This window comes from Emys orbicularis, chromosome 16 (genome assembly GCF_028017835.1).
Source record: "Emys orbicularis isolate rEmyOrb1 chromosome 16, rEmyOrb1.hap1, whole genome shotgun sequence".
Taxonomy (NCBI): Eukaryota; Metazoa; Chordata; order Testudines; family Emydidae; genus Emys; species Emys orbicularis.
The window spans coordinates 11,943,039-11,963,244 of NC_088698.1; the positions used below are offsets into that span (position 1 = coordinate 11,943,039).

The following is a 20,206-nucleotide window of genomic DNA, read 5'->3' on the forward strand; positions in this document are numbered from 1 at the left end:
ATTTTAAATATCCACTGGAGTGGTAAATGTCACCTGACCCCATTTCCAGCAAATATCTTAGATGGGAAGTTCACTTGAATTCTAGCAGAAATGTAAAGATGAAGGCTCTTTCCACACCAGAAGCTTAACTGTTCTAACTACAAAAATATTTAAATATGGTTACTGCTTACACAATTTCCCTCTCCAAAGCAGACAGGGATGGTATCAAACTGTATTATACCCCTCTCACTAGGAAGTGGGGATCTATAATACTATTTGGTTAGCACAGTTCTCAGCGATACAATCCTGTCAACACTGCTCAGGGAAGCTGCACTGGCACCTTGTAGCTAGCATCAAACACATTTAAGTAAGGCTGTAATTTCATAGACTTTAGAACAAAGGGGACCCTTAGATAATCTAGTCTGACCTCCAAGGGCAGCCTCCCCATTGGTGAATTGAACCCCAATCTCCCTTGTGACAGACAGGGATACTCACCACTAATAAGGAACATAGTTATTCAACGTGCTGCTCCCAGTGTGTGCAGGATGGAAGCGTTTAACAAACTGCAATGGTTATGGAGGGTTTTTGTTTCTTTGGTTTTTTAAATGTGCTCTTATGTTACTCCACATTTAAATGCTCTTTCCAATCTTTCTCCTCTATTTCTCCCTCCATTTGATATATGCATTATTGTAATTACTCCTGAGGGCAGTCTGTGCGAAAAATTTAAAAATTCTGCACACAATATTTTAAAAGTCTGCAAATTTTATTTGTCAAATAAATGTGGAGACTCCAGCATGGCATTGGAGAGCACGAGCCACTAGCTGCACAAAGGTGGGAGATCACTGTGCAGCACCCCCAACCCGGGACACGGACTCAGCAGGTGAGGCTGCACCCAACCCTGACATAGCACAAGGACTGGGCCTGCCCCAGAAACACCCCAGAGCCCTGCCCCTCCATGCCAGGTGCACCAGGTATGGACAGGCAGGCTCAGCAAGGCAGTATCAAAGTGTGGAGTGGCTTAGTGTGGGGGAATCCAGGTGAGGGTTAAGAGGGCTCTGTGTGGGGCAATCTGGGTGCACGTGGCTCAGTGGGGGACCTGGGTGCAGGGGGACTGGATGCACAGGGACTTGTTAGGGGATTCTGGGTGCAATGGTAATGGAACTGTGCAGCGGAGTCCAGGTGGTTGGGGCTCAGCGGGGGGGAGGGGTCTGGGTGTGTCTGGGGATAGAGCTCGGCAGCGGGGTCTGGGTATGGGGGCCTCAGTGGGGGGATTCCAGATGCTGGGGCAGTGGGGCGGGGACCCAGGTGGTTGGTCGGGGTAGTCCAGGTGCAAGGGGAGTGGGGCTTGTCGGGGGGGGGGTTCTGGGTGCGGGGGGTGAGGCTTGGCGGGATAGGCTGGGTATAAGGGGGTCTGGATGCACAGGGGTTGGGTGGATGGGGGAGCAGCTCCCTGTACAGTGATCCCCCACCTCCGCAGCTGAGGATAGGTGCAGGAAGTGTGGTGGTGGTGGTGGTGGGAGTTTGCAGAGCTACAACTGGGGGAGAAATATGGGGGTGGGTCTGACATGGCCCCAGATGCTGTGCAGGGGAAGAGGAAGTCCCATCCTTCCCAGCCCAGCCAGGACTAGCAGCTGAGCCTGGCAGAGGGTAGGAGACACCAGCCAGGTCTTCCCCAGTCCTGCCCCCTGACTCACAGTGATTTACCTCTCTGCCGGCTGCCCCAGGCACCTGAAACATACTGCTGGGGAGGGTCGTATGACCACTCTTGTGGCTTCCCTTTGCTTCCCCATCAGAAAGTCATTTTTTTCCTGTGGGAAAGCAAATAAATCTGCGGGGAACATAAATTATGTGCATGCACAGTGGCGCAGAATTCCCCCAGGAGTAATTACTCCTCCTGCTGCCCCCCTGCAACACAGTTTGCCTATGCTTCATTTGCTTTTCTGATTCCCTATTTCCTCTACTCTACCTTTCCTGCAATTTGTCTGCTCTTCACATCATCTATTTTTCATAGCTTCCATTTATATAGCCCCCTGGGTTTCTTTTATGGTTTACAACTATCTTTTTTCTACATTTGCCTTCCCTTCTTCAAATAGTCTGTATCTTTATTCTCCCTTGTCAGCTGGGCACATGGTCTGATATATACTTGTGTAATGGGACCTGGGACTAAAGGAGCCTGCCTTGAGGAAATCAGCACCATTAGTCCTAGAGATCAATTACTACGAAGTAAGAAAGCATAGCCTCATACATGAGGATCAATCACTGATCTAGGCTGGATCATCAGGACTCTCATTAACATGGTACATTGCCCAATCTTGGGCAAGGAACGAACAGCTCCACATCACAGTATTTTAGATTTATTTTCTATCTTTATATATGGGGTCCCTCAAAGAGGTGCTACTTTACCATGGTTAAATATTAGAAGTTTTTACAGTGAATAATCAGCTGCTGGAAACAGAAACAAGGCATTATATAGAATTACAGTATAATATAACTTTGTGGTTCTCACCATAGAGGTCCCAACCACCATAGCTTTCATTATGGCTAGATGGTAAGGGGGATCCTGAAACCCTATGGTTAGATGCAGGCAGGGGAGGAGGGGTGTCCCTGAAACTTTTTTCGGTTATAGCACTGGGTCATGGTATGGAAAACATTGAGAACCACTAATGTCGCTAATAATAATTGTTAATTGGCAAGCTCCTCTTGAGAAACAAGAAACAAGCCTTACACATTGCAATGTTTCCATTTTCTGGCAAGGAGGATACTTCTATGCTGCATTGTTACAGAGCAACAATGAGAGAGCAATAATAACGAATGGTAATACCAGTACATTACAATAGCAGCACAAAACAAATGAGGGAAAGTGACAGCAGAAAGTGTTCTCCCAAAATCTTTATAACAAAAACGTTTAAAAACCCAGGCCTAATAGGCTAATTGGGTATTTTAAAATGTGTTGATAATTCTGATATTCATACTGCAGCCAATCTGAGATTTCTCAAATAATGTACCACATCAAAGAGGCAGCACTAATGAATAAGAATCACTTGGTTTTGGAAAGAACTACCAAAGGAAAAAATCTGTCTGGGTGTGGATGATCTAGACTCAGTGGGGTGTAAGGAAGCACTGCCCAACGAACAAGGTCTCAGAATCAATTTGCCAAAGAACTGGGTATCATGTCCATAACATTCTTCTGAAGAGTGGATGAACCAGAATCAAACACAAAGGGCCTGCTCCTGCTCCCACTGAAGTCAACAAGTAGCACTGGGCCCTGAGGTTAGGGATCACTTACAAACTAGCACATTATGTAAGAAACAATTATATTGACTCGTTAGGCATCTAAAAAGGACCAAATCCCTTTCTAGTAATGTGGGCACACAACGGTCAGATGGTTTATCAAAATCTGTGAAGTTTTAACCATGAGCAAAAAACAACTAGCCTAGTATGCATCATTTTTAGTGCCTGGATGCTCTACTAACCTTCAGTGCTTACACTAAAAAAGGAAACTTGATAAAAGGACCCACCTATCAAGTTTTTGCCTCACTGAAGTCTTGTTTACTTTACTTAATTTCATTTTTATGCATATAAACTTTAAAAAGTGTACTCTGATCAATGTGCCTTAAAATCTGTCTTTACGTATAATTAAGGCTACGACTCTGTCACGAAGGTCACGGAATCTGTGACTTCCAAAGACCTCTGTGACTTCAGCCTGCTGAGGCTGGGAGCTGCAGGGCCCTGCCGCTGCCTGCGGTGGCCGGGAGCTACAGCCCCCATGCTCCTGGCCACTGCTGGCGGGGGGTACTCCATTAATCCCAGCTCTGGGAAAAAATAAAGAATGTGGCAAAAAGGTTATGAAGCTCCAGGAAAAAAGTTTACATCAAGAGGAAGATATTCAGTAAAGGATGGGGAAAATTTAGAATTGTTAGATGTTTGGGGGGGGAAAGTCTCATTTATCTCTTTAAATTTATAAAAATATCTATAGCCACCCATCCTATGCTCTTGGCACCTGCCTTAGTAAATAAATATGAACAACGTCCAATACATAAAAAGATATCCAAAGCCCTCTAACACTCAGCTGCCCACCTCCCCTAAAACCAAAGGGGGGAAAAAAAAAATGAGAGGCTTTGCAGTGTGCCCAGAAGTTAACAAATCTAGGCTCCGGTGAAATAAAAGGGTAGCGAGTTCCAAAGTCAAAGCACCTCTCAGAGAAGAGCTCCCTCCTATTTATATCCAGGAGACTCCAGTTCAAGAGTCTCTACTGATTTCAGCTGTGATAGTATGGCATGAGGAGGAAATTCTCTCAGGTAACCAGATCCCAAACCATTTAGAGCTTCATGGGTAAAAATTTAGTACCTTGAATTCAACTCTAGAGTGACTGGAAGTTTTATCTCCTCCACACTCCCCAGCACAAGTGCCACAGTACTTCTAATTCAGGGAATGTGGGATCCAACCTTTGATCTTTGGAATGGCAACATGCTGTGCCTAAGTCAAGTTATTTTTTCTGGATGAACCTCCATCTCCTTGTAAAGGACAAAATAGGTTTTCAAACTCCAATGTGACAAGATTGCAGAAATTAGTTACTTATTTTGGCAACGGTGCCATGTTCAGTGCAGCCGATACTGCCCGGTGACTTCAACTGAACATCCCGTTCCCTAAAGCTATTAAGAGTGACGGGAGTTCAGCAGTGAGCTGAGCAAGGAGCTAAGGAAAGCTTTTGTCTAGGCAGATTTAAACAAGAGGAAACAGCATCTGAATAAGTTTAGGTCTTCAGATTAATGTTAGGACTTTGTACAGACAAGATCAAACTCACAGGTTGTTTCAGACCCCTTCTAACCTCTTAATTGGGGTCAGCAAACAAGGAGAAGTGGAATTTTTCTTCTCTGGACACAGGGCAGGACATAAGACCCTGCTGCAACACTTCCTCGTCCTCCACCACCACCACCCACCCACCCAAAACAAAAGTGAACTGTACAGAGCAATAGTGGATTGGGGGTGCTCAAATCCCACCAAACACTGTGACTTTATTGAACAAGAAAATTGTAGCTATGTAAATATTAATAGGTTACTATGGATTAATTTAAAAGAATCGCACCATTCAGAAATGTATACACATCCTTTAGCAAAGGCTATCCTACGGGTTTGGGATAGAACTAGAGATAAAATAAATTCTTTTCCCTTGCCAGTGACACCCACTGCAAATAATCCACATTTTAACTCAACCCATGAACCAGAGAATTTTAAAAATTGGGAAAGACATCAAAGACATACATGGTTGAGCAGCTGTTCAAAGCATTTTTTCAAACTTATTTAGAAATCAAAATTAACTTTAACTGGTCCACTCTCCCATGGTACCAGTACCTTCAAATTAGGTATTATGTTTCTCGACTGTCTAGAAAAGTTGTTTTATATAGAAAGCTAATTTTAATAGAAGCAATGGCTTCTGGATGATTAGGAAGCCCTCCTCAAAAATCTAATTTATATCAATCTTTGCAGACAGCTTTCCTAACAAAAAAAGTCCATATATGACATGCTGGGAAAAGGACCTGGATAGACAAACTATCCTAGAGGAAAGGGGTTTGATCTGGAAAAGAGGACCTGCAACCTCAGTCTGTAGTACACTAAAACAAAATTTCTTTAAGGCCAGGTCTACACTACCGCGGTAGTTCGACGGCTGGCAATCGAAGTTCCGGGTTCGATTTATCGCGTCTGGTCTGGACGCGATAAATCGATCCCGGAAGCGCTCGCCGTCGACTGCGGTACTCCAGCTCGGCGAGAGGAGTACCGCGGAGTCGACGGGGAGCCTGCCTGCCGCGTGTGGACCGCGTCTGAACCGCGGTAAGTTCGAACTAAGGTATGTCGACTTCAGCTACGTTATTCACGTAGCTGAAGTTGCGTACCTTAGCTCGAATTTGGGGGCTAGTGTAGACCAGGCCTTAGATACTGTTTCAGAGGTACTTGTGGTGCCAATCAGGTTAAAAATATATGTATAGACTAAACGAGGATAATGTTGGAGAAATTCTGGTAGAAAGATTTTATGTATATATGGTGGACAAGTCCAATTGTTAGAGGGCATTGGAATTGTAATATTGGAAAAAACAAAAAGCGTCCAAAACTAGAGGAATGGTTCCAAAAAATGTGGTAGTTATGGGGAAATTAATGCAGCAATTACATACCCAACAAAGTAGACAGAAGACAAATAGATATTTAGATATCTGGTTGCTATTTATTCAATCCTTGGACAAACAAACAAACAAAAGTACTTCTTCACATAACACACACTCTGCCTGTGGAATTCATTGGCAGGGGATGCTGTGAAGGCCAAAACTATAACTAGGTTAAAAAAAGAATTTAAGTTCACAGAGGATGGGTCCATCAATGGCTATTAACCAAGATGGTCAGGGACACAACCTCATGCTCCGGTTGTCCCTAAGCCTCTGACTGCCAGATGCTGGGACTGGACGACAGGGGATGGATCACTTAATAAATTGCTCTGTTCTGTTCATTCCCTCTGAAGCATTTGGCACTGGCCTGTCAGAAGATAGGAGAATGGGCTAGATCAGTGCTCTTCACTATTTTTGAAGTGTGGACCACTTTGGCAAAAAAAACTTCAATGTGAGAGCCACATGGGGTGGGGCCGAGGGGTTTGGAGTGTGAGAGGTGGCCCAGGGTAGGGCAGAGGGTGGGGTGTGGGGGTGAGGGCTCTGGGGTGGGGCTGATGATGAGTTTGGGGTGCAGGCAGGCTGAGAACAACCCCCAGCCCTCTCCCTGCTGGCAGCAGCTAGCTCTGGAGAAGGGGCCCTCTCTTCCCCCTGCCGGCAGGCAGCACGGGAGCGCCGGGGCCGGGGGAGAGGCCCACAGCAGCCCTGCAAGGCCCAACTTGCTCCCCTCCCCAGTTCTCCTCCCCCGGTCCCTGCTGCATAGCCCTTTAGAGCTGCTGCGCGACTGCGCAGCTTAGAGGGAACGTAGGGAGCCGCACTTAGGGACGATGGGAGCCGCCACCGGCTCGCGGGCCTTGTAATGAAGAACATTGGGCTAGATGAACTATTGGTCTGACCCAGTATGGCCATTCTTATGTTTTTCTCATGTACATTTGCCTGCAGAAAAAACAGCACACCTGTCCAATATTTTTAAATATTAATGTTTGATACTTGCCTGTTTTGATAAATAGGAGTAGAGTCAGTAGTCTCACTGAATTTAATAAAATCACCAGAAACAACACATCTTGGATGGTGCTAAGAGGCTCACTCTGTAATATGGTGACACCTTATTAATGAGAGATTTGATTATTATATTACTGCATAATGTTTCTCTAAACACAATAAAAAAAAGCTCACAGTTGTAATGATCATCATTTAGTTTCTGATATTTATATGGCAAGGATTTATCAAACTTCCTAAATAAACAGTTATATGAAAATGAACTGTAATATTTGCCCTCAAAGTGAGAGGGCCATGCCCAGATGGGCAGCATAACTATGAGGGCAAATATTATTCTGTACATGCCACCGCGTCTTAAGCCTTGCTCCAGCTACATGGAAAATTATGCTGGATTTCAACTCTATGCTGGAAAGGCAACGGTCCCTCCCTTAGCCCTGCCCTGATTCCCAAGTTCAGAGTCATTAAGGCTACAAATAACTTGGAGTTCTAATCAACCTTAAGTTGTATTTAATCCTTCCACTTGTTACATAGCTATCACATGGCTGAAATTGGACTTCAAGGTCACAATTTATGTCCTGTTTTGAGGGAGGTATGTTTTTTAAAAAAAACAAACAAACAAAAATCAAACAGGTTTCAGCCTGCTAATCTATCTGCTAAGCTCTGTTGCTTTTCTTCATATTATTCATGATTGGTTAAGCCTGATGTCCCCATACTAAATCATTCACTTCACAGCGTAAAACTCAAAACTATCCTCTCAGAAGGTTTCATATTAGTTAAAATGGTGTGGTTTATCGTCAGATTTATTATCTATGATTATGCTATTACACAGAGCTCAGTATGCATCCATACAAACTCCTTCATCTTCACAATTTCTGTCCAGCAAGACCTGCAAGATAGACAGACCTGGCTGGGTTCTTGGGCCACAGCCTTTTTGCTACAGGTACTCTCAAGCAATTAACTATCAAAGGAGGTCAGAACAAATCATGAAACCAGTCTATAGAAAGATGAGACTTACTCATTAATGACCCAATCTCATTCCAAGTCTCTTACAAAACGCTGACTCAATTACTTTGACTGGTTCTAAAATAGGTATCAAAAGAATAGCAGTTTTGAGCTTCAGTATTTGCGGAAATAGGACATTGCCAATACCAGCCCTTTAAAAATTCCCTAGAGTACACTTAATGGCCCAGTATTAGTAATTTAAAAGGAAATGTGTTCTAGAGCAAAGGCTTAGGAGCTAGGAAGGTACTGTGTAATAAGGATGATTCGGACACTAGCTTGTTGTTTGATTTGCGTATCTTAATTTCCTTGTGCTTCAATCAACCCAACTAGAAAAAGAGGTAAATCTGGAACACCTGGTTCCTATGGCTTGGTGGTTAGTGCTCCATCCTGCTATGCAGATGTACGTTTGAGACCCAGCCTCCCACTCACCAAGATGGAAAAAAACTGCAGTGAACCACACAGCTCCTGGGAAAGACAGGGAGTGCCTTGCATTAAACAACAGTATCATCTCTGGTAGATTAAAAAGTAACATCAGTGAGTTCCAGAGGAAGCGCAATTGATACTTGAGATGATTTTGAAATTGCCTGTGATAAGTTATGAATATTATGTGTTGACCTGATTATTGTGATGTCTACTGTATGGTTATAAGTTAATTCAATAACAGTATTGTTAGGGAGAGTGCAGATCCTGAGATGCGTTTCCCAGCAAACATTTAAGAGACAATGCAAGAGCCGTTTACTTTGATGCTCTGGCATGACACCTTCCAGAGCTCATCAACCTGGTTTTGGGGCAGCCGGTCAAAGCCTGTGAGCAGACACAACAAAGAAGTTTGTCTGGATTTAAAGAGGCAACCCCTCAAAGGACAGAGGAAGAGCTAAGGTGAACTCAGTTTCCAGAGGTTCAGAGTCTGGGGTAAAATAAGCCTGCCTAGGACTCTAGCTAACATGGACATGGGTGTAGATCTTTTGTTGTTTTAAAATCCTCTCTCTCATGTGATGCTTTGTCCCTCCTGTTAATATTAAACAATACTTCAGTTTAAGAAGTCTGGTTGGTCACTATTCACCACTGGTACAAGCTCCGAAAGAAAAGAATTGCAGGTACTGAACCCAGTCAGAGCTGCTTGGGTAAGCATGGCTGATGCACAATATTGTACCCTAGGACCTGGTTTAAGACTGGGAGAATCACAGATTCCACTCAGAGAGAGGTAAGGGCTAGCGAACCAAGACCTGAGTTGGCTGCACTCACAGGCCAGAGAGGGGATAAGAAGAGCAGCTAGCTCTGTAACCATGACTATTGTCCTCAGATTGAAAGGAAGGCAGCTATGATGCAAAGCTTTGAGGATCTTAGGGACTAAAGAGTGTGAAAAACAACTCAAAAGAAAAACCATGTGCTGCAGTCAAGATTTCCAGGTACCTAAAATGCCCTCAATTCCACCCCAACAAAAGTATTTCTAGTTTCTGGGGAAACATCCCCCTGCGTGGTTGAAAGTGAGATCAGTTCTGCTTTTCCTGCTTTAGCAGAGGTCGAGCACTGTTCTGGAGAAACCTCTCTTGAATAGCTATTGAATAGTGCTATTGTAGCCGTGTTGGTCCCAGGATATTAGAATTGCTGTCATTTCAATCTACTCCTCCACAGGTAATGGCAGATCAGGGACAAGAGAAAGGAAGCTGTTTGCCATGATTGGGGAAGCTTACAATAGAGGTCCAGACTATTTGTCTGAAACACTCTTGCTGCTTAAGTTAAAAATTCTCCTTCCCTAGTATTAGCCAATATGAGGTCAATCAAAGTTTTATCTATCTTCTGCATGGACAGTTTCTACAGTGAGAAGTGGAGATTTGCCAGTTTTATGGGAGGAAATACGCTGGAAACACAGGCACTGATTCCAAGAGCAATATACACACAATATTTCAAGTATGTATATACCAATTACATCCCTATTTAATGTAACGGGGGAAAAGAGATTCTATTACTACCAATTTGCCTTCATTAAATATTTCTTCCTTTCACATACTAATGTAATACTTTGTGTTGCTATATTACCTTCTATCCAAAGATTTCAAAGAACTTGACAAAGAATTAAGCCTTATCAAAACTCTTATGAGATGGGTAAATATTCTCATTTTACAGATAGGAAAACAGAAGCACATATAAGAGTTAAGTGATTTTTGCAAGGTTACACAGTAAGTTCATGGTACAGCCAGAAACTGATTGCAGTCTCTTGACTCAGTCTTTTGCTTTAATCACTAGGCCATCGTACCCCCAACAAGACTTACCTATTTGTAATCACCTGTTCCTTCAGCTTTGAACTGCTGTATTTGGACAGAGCACCTGCAACTGAAAATATATAGGACAAAAAGATCTCTCACATACCAGTGAAAAGGGTTCTGAAAGATGGCTGTTTCCAGATGACCAGATTCTTCCTCAGAGAGAGGTTCTTGTGCCAGGAGAAACTACAGTCAGTCAGCACACTATATACAACACAAAAGAGACAGGTGTCTAAATATGGACATATTTTACCATGTAAGTGTATATAATTAAACAAATACAGCTAGATAAACTGTATATTCAGAAGCAGACTCACAAATAAGAAATAATCTCAAAGATTATCACGAAATTCCTATTGAACCCATTACGTCCTAGCCTACTCTAACAGTTCTTCCACCATCTCTAGGAGATTGTGTCAACGTCTCTCACAAGATTTGGGTTATTTAAATGTTTAATCCAGTTTATCTTGATTTTTTTTTCTTTCAAAATATCTATCCATGTTCAAGTTACATTAATGCTGTTACAGAGATTCGCCCTTTGAGGGAGGTATTGCGTGTGGATCTCTGGTACATCCTTCCCAGTACAATTTATTAATGGCTTCATCACATATATATTTTGTTCTATTTCCACCATGTTTGTGACTGTGAATACAATTTGCTTCATACCATGTTCTTATTTGCAATGCTGTTTGGGGCAAGATTTATTCCAGTTAAGATTTTACAATATTCTGTTACAGTTAGATCACTTTTTAAATTCTAATGTCATCTTCTGTTTTATATACTGCCTGGGCCCAGATTTTCTACAGCCTGTTTGCAAAGTTCTGTCTCTCTCTCTTTTTTTTAAACAGCAAATTAGTGCTGGTAAGAGGAGTTGAATGAGTGCCCTGGAGCCCAATTCTTCCCCTACCAGACACCAATAACTCCTTCTGAAGTTAATAAGAGTTTATTTGTATCATGCCAGAGAGAGAACACGGGCTCTGGAGACTTGCCAACATGCATCAACTTCGATCTGGAGGGAATGTTTACAATGGAGAAAGGAGTTCAGTCACCATGGTCAATTCAAATGGCCTCTTGCCAACTCTGTTGGTAGATTCTGTAGTGTGATCATTTGGCCCCAGAAACATTTAATCTCAAATAGGTCAGTAAACAGTTGTCACATGGGAACTTCTTTCAGTGACAACTCATTTCATGCAGACTCAAACATAAAGGTTAGAGGGTCCATGTCTATTATGGGTCTTGTGAAACATCTTGTCCCTTTATTTTTAGAATCACTCTACGGACTATCGAGAGCTTAGATTCTTTATCTCTTTCCCTGTTACTCTGTGTATTCTTGAACCATGATGCCAAGTGGCTCTGCCGCTCTGAACACACATAGTGAAGCTCTTAACAAGCCAGCACAGTGAGGACCTTCTCTCCAGAATTACACATTTAAAATTTACAGTTTAAGCTTTTCCACAACTGTGCATCTGAAGAGGAGACATCAGAGGGGGAACAGGAGAAATATGCCTGTTCAAAGTCTGTGAATAAACATGTTCTTGAAGCTTGGTCCCACCATATGCTGCCATTGGATGGGACTACAGGCCCAAGTTGTTAGAAAATGAGAGCCAAGTGTTCTAGTGCTAATGAGCGTATCCTCCTGAGAAGGACGGAGCTCTTGCAAAAGCTAGTACAACCTACTCATCCCGTGAATGTGGGTGCCATGAGTGATATGTCTCAGTAGCGCTCTCTCTCAAATCTCTGTGTTCTTTTGGTTTGACACCACACTGAACTCACAAGTGTCTTACTACGCTACAAGGCATTGCACCAACTAGAGTCTTTGGATTACATAAGTTGTCACTTCCTTATGTGCATGTCACAGTCTGATCAATGGAGGGCTCATAACTGTTGGACTTTAGGACAGAGTCCTACACATCTACAGACTTTACACTTAGGACACATCTCCTTTATTAAAATTCTCCAAACGGCACCCAAGAATAGGCTCTCTCTTGTCCCACACTGATTGTGCGTAAACTGAGGCCATGTCTATACAACAGGTGCTACAGCAGCACAGCTATGATGCTGTAGTGCCATAGACCATGTCTACACTACAACGCCACAGCTATTGTGTTGAAGCTGTGCCGTGATAGTTGAGCAGTGTAGACTCTTACATCAATGGAAGGCGGTTTTCCGTCAATGCAGTCAATCCACCTCTCCAAAAGGTGGTACCTAGGTTGACACAACCATTCTTCCATCGATCTAGCCGCGTCTACCCTGAGGCTTAGGTCAACCTCAGTGCAGTGCTCAGGGTGCAAAATTTTCACACCTGAGCAACATAGATAGGTCAATCAAAATTTAAAGTGTAGATTTGGCCATAGTGTAGCCACTTTGTTGGAAAATATTTTCCTTATAAGTTTAAGGTTTACTATGACTTAGTTGTCACATAAGCATTCCTTTATTAGTCCCAAAGGCCACTTGGTGTTGGTTACATCCAAAGTACAGATATAAGCATATACAGCTATATTCTATAACCCTCAACAATACAGTTATAAGTACTGGCCAAAACACTTACAACAGATTCAGGCCCAGGAGACACCTTCTTACCATCGTGTGACCCAGAGGGGTAATGAAAAGCTCTGACAGCCCCTAAAAACCTTGCTTTTTATACACTAAGTGACCCTGTTAGCATCTACAAACTCAAACATTTAAATGTATGACTATTTATCCTCATTCCACTATAACAAAACATACAGGGGAGGCGGGGGGCATTTAAGAATCACATAGCAACCGTGTGACCCAGTCAAAAGAACTGTGGACTGCGACTCAGAAATCCTGGGCTCTATTCCTAGCTCTGCTATTGGCCTTCTGGATAACCTTAGCCAAGTCACATTACCCTCTCTCTGTCTCAGTTTCCCCATCTGTAAAATGGGGATAACAACATTTCCCTCCTCAAAGTTCTTTGAATATGCTGATGAAAATTACGAGTTAAGAGCTTGGTATTATCACCATTACCTGGCCATAGCAGCACCTCAATGGCAAATCTACATGATAACAGCTTTAATGACCACTAACTCCTACTAACAACATTTTTCGGTTTAAAAAAAAAAAAAAAAACCACTAGAAAATTCACTGACAAAGCTTCATTAACTCAGAGTTACGGTTGCCCTTTGGTATCTCATACCTGTCCAGAACACAGAATTCAGCAAAACTCAACCCTCTGAAAACCAGGAAATGAAGAGTTAAGGTATATATTCACACAGCCACAACTCTGCCATCTTTGAGTAATGCTCCAATACAGCCATAGCACATACTTGCATTCAGCTCCTGTTCAGTATAGTGCAAAAGCAACCTATAGCTGTTCCACACTCAAACTAGCCTACTCCACAAGAAGCATACCACATGCCTTATGCACATGCTATCTAACGCTGTGCTTTCACTTGTCCGCCATTAAACCCACAGTCATCTCCCATCCAACTGCTAACACCAGATGGCAAGAACATTCCTGTGCCCCGCCAATTACACAAGCTACTCAAGGGAGCGCAGTGCTGAATCTCCCAAGGTACACGGGAACCTCTTTCCCTGGATCACACACACTGGGCTCAGGGAAAGGGGTTCACACACACCCTTGAGGGGTACAGCCCCCCAAGTGGCCTCATATAATAAATCAGATCTCTGCCAAGATGCTCCTGCCACCATTCATACAGGGAATGCAGCTGGAGTCCATGTAAGGGCTAATGCTAGATCCTGGGAAGCAGAGCTGGGGTTGTACTTAACTCTGAATTGCCTGATTTTCCCAAGTTTGAGTTTTGCTGAACTCTGTCTTCTGGTCCGGAAAGGCACAATGGGGCAAACTTAACTGTAGGTTAAGGGAGGTTTTTTTTGTCGGTAAATCAGTCTTGCCACTTTGCCCTCAGTAACTAGAACCTATGTACCTGTCTGTCCTCGATAACCTGAAGCGTAGCAATGAACACACACATTCAGACTCTCACTCCCAATGTATCTGAGCTGAGAGGGATTGTCTGTATGGAAGGAGATGAATGAGGGAGGCTGAGTTCAGATCCCCTCTGCCCTCACTGACCCTAGCTGAGGGATGTGGGGGAGTGGTGCCAAGCCCCAGCCCCTCTGCCCTCACTGACACTAGCTGAGGGATGTGGGGAGGGGGTGCCAAGCCCCAGCCCCTCTGCCCTCACTGACCCTAGCTAAAGGATATGGGGGGGGGGGTGCCAAGCCCCAGCCCCAGCCCTCTCTGACCCTAGTTGAGGGGTGTGTATGTGTGGGGGGTGCACAGCCCCAACCCCTCTGCCCTCACTGACCCTAGCTAAAGGATGTGTGTGTGTGGGGGGGTGCAAAGCCCCAGCCCCTGTCCTCACTGACCCTAGTTGAGGGGTGTGTATGTGTGGGGGGTGCCCAGCCCCAACCCTCTGCCCTCACTGACACTAGCTGAGGGATGTGGGGAGGGGGTGTAAAGCCCTAGCCCCTCTGCCCTCACTGACCCTAGCTATAGGATGTGTGTGTGGGGGTGCCAAGCCCCAGCCCCTGTCCTCACTGACCCTAGTTGAGGGGTGTGTGTGTGGGGGGGGGTGCCCAGCCCCAACCCCTCTGCCCTCACTGACCCTAGCTAAAGGATGTGGGGGGGGTGGGCCAAGCCCCAGCCCCTGTCCTCACTGACCCTAGTTGAGGGGTGTGTATGTGTGGGGGGTGCCCAGCCCCAACCCCTCTGCCCTCAATGACCCTAGCTAAAGGATGGGGGGGGGGGTGTGTGCCAAGCCCCAGCCCCTGTCCTCACTGACCCTAGTTGAGGGGTGTGTATGTGTGGGGGGTGCCCAGCCCCAACCCCTCTGCCCTCACTGACCCTAACTGAGGGATGTGGGGAGGGGGTGCCAAGCCCCAACCCTCTGCCCTCACTGACACTAGCTGAGGGATGTGTGTGGGGTGGTGGGCTCCAGCCCCAGCCCTCACTGACCCTAACTGAGGGATGGGGGGGGGTGTCCAGCCCCAGCCCTCACTGACCCTAGCTCAGGGACGTGTGTGTGTGCCAAGCCCCTGTGCCCTCAGCATCTTTGGGGGCGGGCGGGTTCAGAGCCCGTCTCCACTCTCCCCACAGCGACACGTGCCGGGGTCTCCCAGGTGACAGCGGGGGGACGCCAGGGCAGCGAGGGCAAGGACACGCCTCCGGCTGCCAGCGGACAGGCTGGGACGGTTCCCCACCCTGTGCCCGCAGTGACCTGCCCTGCCGAGGGAGACAGCTGCCTACCAGCCTGTCTCCTCCCCGGCCCCCCAGAGCCGTCCGCCTCGGCGGGCCCCTCCCCCCTACCTGCTCCTCCGCAGCGCAGCCCCGCACATTCGCTCCATGGCCGTCGCCATCTTGCAGCGAACTGCCGCACGCTCCACTCGGCGGGGGTACAGGAGGCAGGCAGGGGGCGGGGCCAAGGAGGCCGCAAGCGGCCGTGTTCGCACCGCCCCCTGGCGGCGGCCTGTGGGAGCGCAGCCACAGCCGCCATCGGGCGGGGCTGTGGTGTCTTGTTCCTACCTAGGAGGGGGCAGCGCTGTCTCTGCGTGAGGGCACAGTCACATTTTGCCTTTCCCTGACCGGTCTCCTCTATGTCCTACAGTCGCAGGCCATTTTGCAAACTCGTATTAGGGCTCAACCACCCTGCACCCTTCCTCCTGGAGCTGGGTAAGTGTTAGCCCCATTGTACAAAAAATGGGGCAGAAAGGGGCTAGAATTGACGTGAAATCATGTAGCAAGTGAGTGGGGGAGCTGGGACGAGAACCCACAAGTCCAGCTGCCATATCACTTTAGCCTAAGCTCTAAAGGATGTTTGCTCTTGTGAAACGAAATGTTATTCTACATTTGTGATGAGTATTTTTTCCTTGGCCAAGCTGAAACAGCAATGAGCATATTTTCATTTCCAGTCTCTATTTTTTTTCACATCACAACAAAGAGCTGCAGAACTAAACAGTTGTAAAGCAGCCCAAAGGAAGATGCATTTCCCCCCCAGCTCCCTGCCTTTTCACTATTACAGAACTCATATCTGCATTGAAAACACCTCTTATCTCTGTCTTCTTTAAACATGGGGAGCCAAATGCAGCCCTAGCCGAAGAGGTATGACTTTACTAGGAACAGCAACCATTAGCACCACAGCTGAATTAGGCCCAGGGTGTCATAAGGGTGCAAGAACATTTTAAATTGTCTGTAAAAGTACCATGCAATATGGGCTCAGTTGATCCAGTCCCTTAAAGTGAGCAGTTATGTCAGGAAGCAATTTGGCTTAGGGTGACTAGATAGCAAGTGTGAAAAATTGGGATGGAGGACAGAGGGGTGATAGGTGCCTATATAAGAAAAAGTCCCAAATATTGGGACTGTCCCTATAAAATCGGAACATCTGGTCACCCTAATTTGGCCTAATGTGTATCTCCCATCTGTTATTTCTCTAAAGTACAGACTAACTATTATATTGAATCTTTCTTAAAAGGTCTCCTTTTGCCAGCACCTATTATTAGCGCTATTATTGTTAGGACATACAGGAACTATACTATAACTCCCTCCACCTTACAGAGCTGGGGGAAAATCCCATCCCTGCATGGAGAGCTGGTCTGAGGAGGCCAGGGAAGCACAGACTCAAGTAGGTGAGTAATGTGAAGATTAGAGTTAGCCATCACATGGGCCTTTTTAAAAAAAAAAAAAAAACCTGCATGTGAAAACTTGCTTCATGCTTGTGGGGAGGCAGCTGAAATAAGGATAATACAAGATGTTTGTCAGAGAGGTGGGCGTGAGGGAGTTGGAGTTGCCTGTAATGATGAATGACTATTATGTGTTGACTTGATAATTGTGATACCTAATGTTTGTATATATTGAGTTGATGCAATAGCAGGATTGGGTCAGGAAGGGTACCCAGGAAAGGCGTAGTGGTGGATATATCTCTCAGCAAACACTTGAGATACAATCCAAAAGCCATTAATTTTGATGTCACAATTCATCGCCTGTTGGACCTGCCACACAGGTTGCCGCAGGAGTGACTCAGGCCCTGTGAAGAAAGATGGGAATCAAAAGATCCAGGAGGATTAGGAGACATGCACTTACTCAGGGAGTGGACAGGTTTTTGAGACCGACACCCAGCCTCCAGCAGTTATGATTCTCGGTAAAATAGATGTGTGTGTAGACCTCCTGTTTTAAAATCCTTTTTCTCTTGTGATATTTTCTTCTCATTGTTAAGATTAAACAACACTTTGGGTTAGGAGGGCTACCTGGTCCCTGTATTCACTGCTGGGTATGAGCTTCTAATGAGCAGATCCACACGTGAGCCTAGGCAGACCTGTTTTGGTAGGGACAGTCAATACATGGGACACTGCAGGCCAGGGCCCCACTCTCAGCGTGGTAAAAACCACGTAATTCTACCTTAGGAGGGATAAAGATGGGAGATCTGAGACTGGGCAGAGACCCGAGAGAGTTCAGAGGTGGAGCTAGTCTTGTAACCATGACCATGGGAAAGGTTACAAGGCAACAAATGCATTACAGTATGTGTCTTGGAAGCGTCTAAGAATAGAGAAAGGAGCAGTGTAGTCCCAATGCAGAAGTGCAAAAGGAGTAAGTGGGGAACATGGAAGAGTAGGAGCACTGGGAAAATGAATGAGTATAAGAGGGAGTGTATTAGGTGGGAGGGGTGGGAAGGAATACTGGGGAAAATGAATTAGTGGGGAGGGAAGAAAGTGTGCTGGGAAAGTCCATGGGTGGGGGTTGGGTCACTGCAGGAAAAAAAAAAAAAAAAACAAACCCTAGGGATTTAGCCTTCTTTCTCCAGAACACAGGAACTGGAGTATATGTGCCATACCCTGCCAGTGAATAGGAAAGGGTACTGAAGAAATCCCTATTAGCAATAGTTTATGCACTAGCTCAGTTCTGTGACAATGAGTGATATAAACCTCTGCTTAAACTCTGTTTTTAATGTAGGCATGATGGCCTAGTGTGCAAATAATAGGGCTAATCATATCCCCTTCTAGGATGACTAACAGGTAACCCTTCATTCTAAGTGCTCAGAGAAGGGAGAATACATAATACAGAGAAACTTAGATTCAGATGACATTCATGCTAGAACATGAAACAGCAAGAGACAGGAAAGTAAGTAAAAGCAACTGCTCTGGCCTGAATGCCCAGGTAGGCACAAGGAAATCACTTTTGCCCAGATCTCAAAGGTATGCAGACTCTTAATTTCAAAGTAAGTTAGGAGCCTAATCACACTTAACAATTAGATTGACTAGCTACATCACTCAAGGCTGTAAAAAATTTCATGCCCTGAATGTCATAGTTATGTTGACCTAACCCCTGTGAAGACAGCTAAGTTGATGGAAGAATTTTTCCATCAACGTAGCTATTGCCTCTCAGCGAGATGGATTAACTACCTTGATGGAAGGGTTTTTCCATCAGTGCAGGAAGTATCTACACTATAGGGCTATGGTGGCACAGGTACAGTGCCACTGCTGAGGTTATGTAGCAGCTGTCATATAGATGTACCCTAAATATCTTTGAGAATCTGAGCCTTTTTGATTAGAGTTATTTGTAACTATATAGCAGGTATAAACTTTTTTAAAAACATGATTTTTGGCAGTGGCCTTCAGAGATGTGTGGTCGAGTGGTCTGAACAAGTCTCTTAACCTCAATTTCCCCATCTGTGAGATTGAGATAATTCTTACCTACCTCAGAGGCATAGCTGTCCAGTGAAAAGGGAAAGACCTATTCATTTTAAAAGCAAAAAAAGTTAGCGTTGTCCCTCTGTCTCACAAAAATGTATTTACTTCAATGCTTTTTACTAAAGATCTGTTTTTTTGTGTGACTACAGTATTTCTCTTACCAATGGCACAGATTTCATTTATTTCTCATGGTACACAGTGTGTGTAGTTCTCATTAACAGTCTTCAACCACTGGTACACTTATGCAGGGAAATTGTAAGGATTAATCACACAGGGGCTGATTTTCAAAGAGTAAAAGCCCCAGATATGCAGATATTTTTACACAATTATCTTTCTTTACATGTTTAATTACTCTGCATACCCAAATATCCAATTTGCCTATGCAATCAAAATAACTGCACAGGAAAAGACAGGCACAAAAGTCGGGTTCTTACTATTTGTAAAGTACTTTACAGATGAAAAGCACCATCCTGAATTAATAACTCCTCGTGCTGCTATACTAGAATGGAAACCACAAAGTGAGACAATGCCAGGTAGGTGTAGGACAGAGATTTAAATTTAACCACCACAACTTCTTCCTGGAGCACTGCGACATTATCCAGGGTACTGTCTGGACCAATGGACAGCTATGTCCCCTCAATTCTCCAACCTGGGATGACTTTTACACTGCTTCGCTGTGAGACTAACCACTCCTGGTCTGCTCTCTCTCAGTCTCCAGCATGTAAATCACTCCCAGCTATACTGTATGAGTGCTCTAGCCAGCCACTCCTGAATTATATTACAGATGGAAACCAGCAAATTCCCAATCCCAGACTTGTCCCCAGAAATGTGAGTCTTGTACTGCCTGGTACCCTCCTGGACAATACAGGCTCATAGAAAGTCCATCATTTCATTAATAGAAAATGATGTGCACAAATCTTGTTATCCCAAATGGTGTTTCCCAAACACTTCAATCCAAACACACCGGCTTAGATAAAACAATAAAACGAGTTTATTAACAACCGAAAGATTAAGTGATTACAAGTAATGAGGCATAAAAGTCAGAATTTGGCTATAAGAAAATAAAAGGTAAGATGAACTAATATCTCACTTAACAAGCTAAGTGAATTCAAAGCAAAATGTCTCTCTTATCAGATGGTTTTGCAG

General features: G+C 44.7%; 1 protein-coding gene across 1 annotated transcript in view; it reads right to left on the reverse strand.

Moving 5' to 3' along the window:
• PISD (phosphatidylserine decarboxylase) overlaps positions 1-15,736 on the reverse strand; it is a 40,744-nt gene extending 25,008 nt beyond the window's left edge. The window contains exons 1-3 of the mRNA XM_065417761.1: positions 15,687-15,736; positions 10,503-10,600; positions 7,126-7,236 (exon numbers count right to left, since the gene is read on the reverse strand). Of these exons, the coding sequence (XP_065273833.1) occupies positions 7,126-7,236; positions 10,503-10,600; positions 15,687-15,736 (259 nt within the window). The remainder of the gene's footprint in view (positions 1-7,125; positions 7,237-10,502; positions 10,601-15,686) is intronic.
• Positions 15,737-20,206: the final 4,470 nt, after the last annotated feature.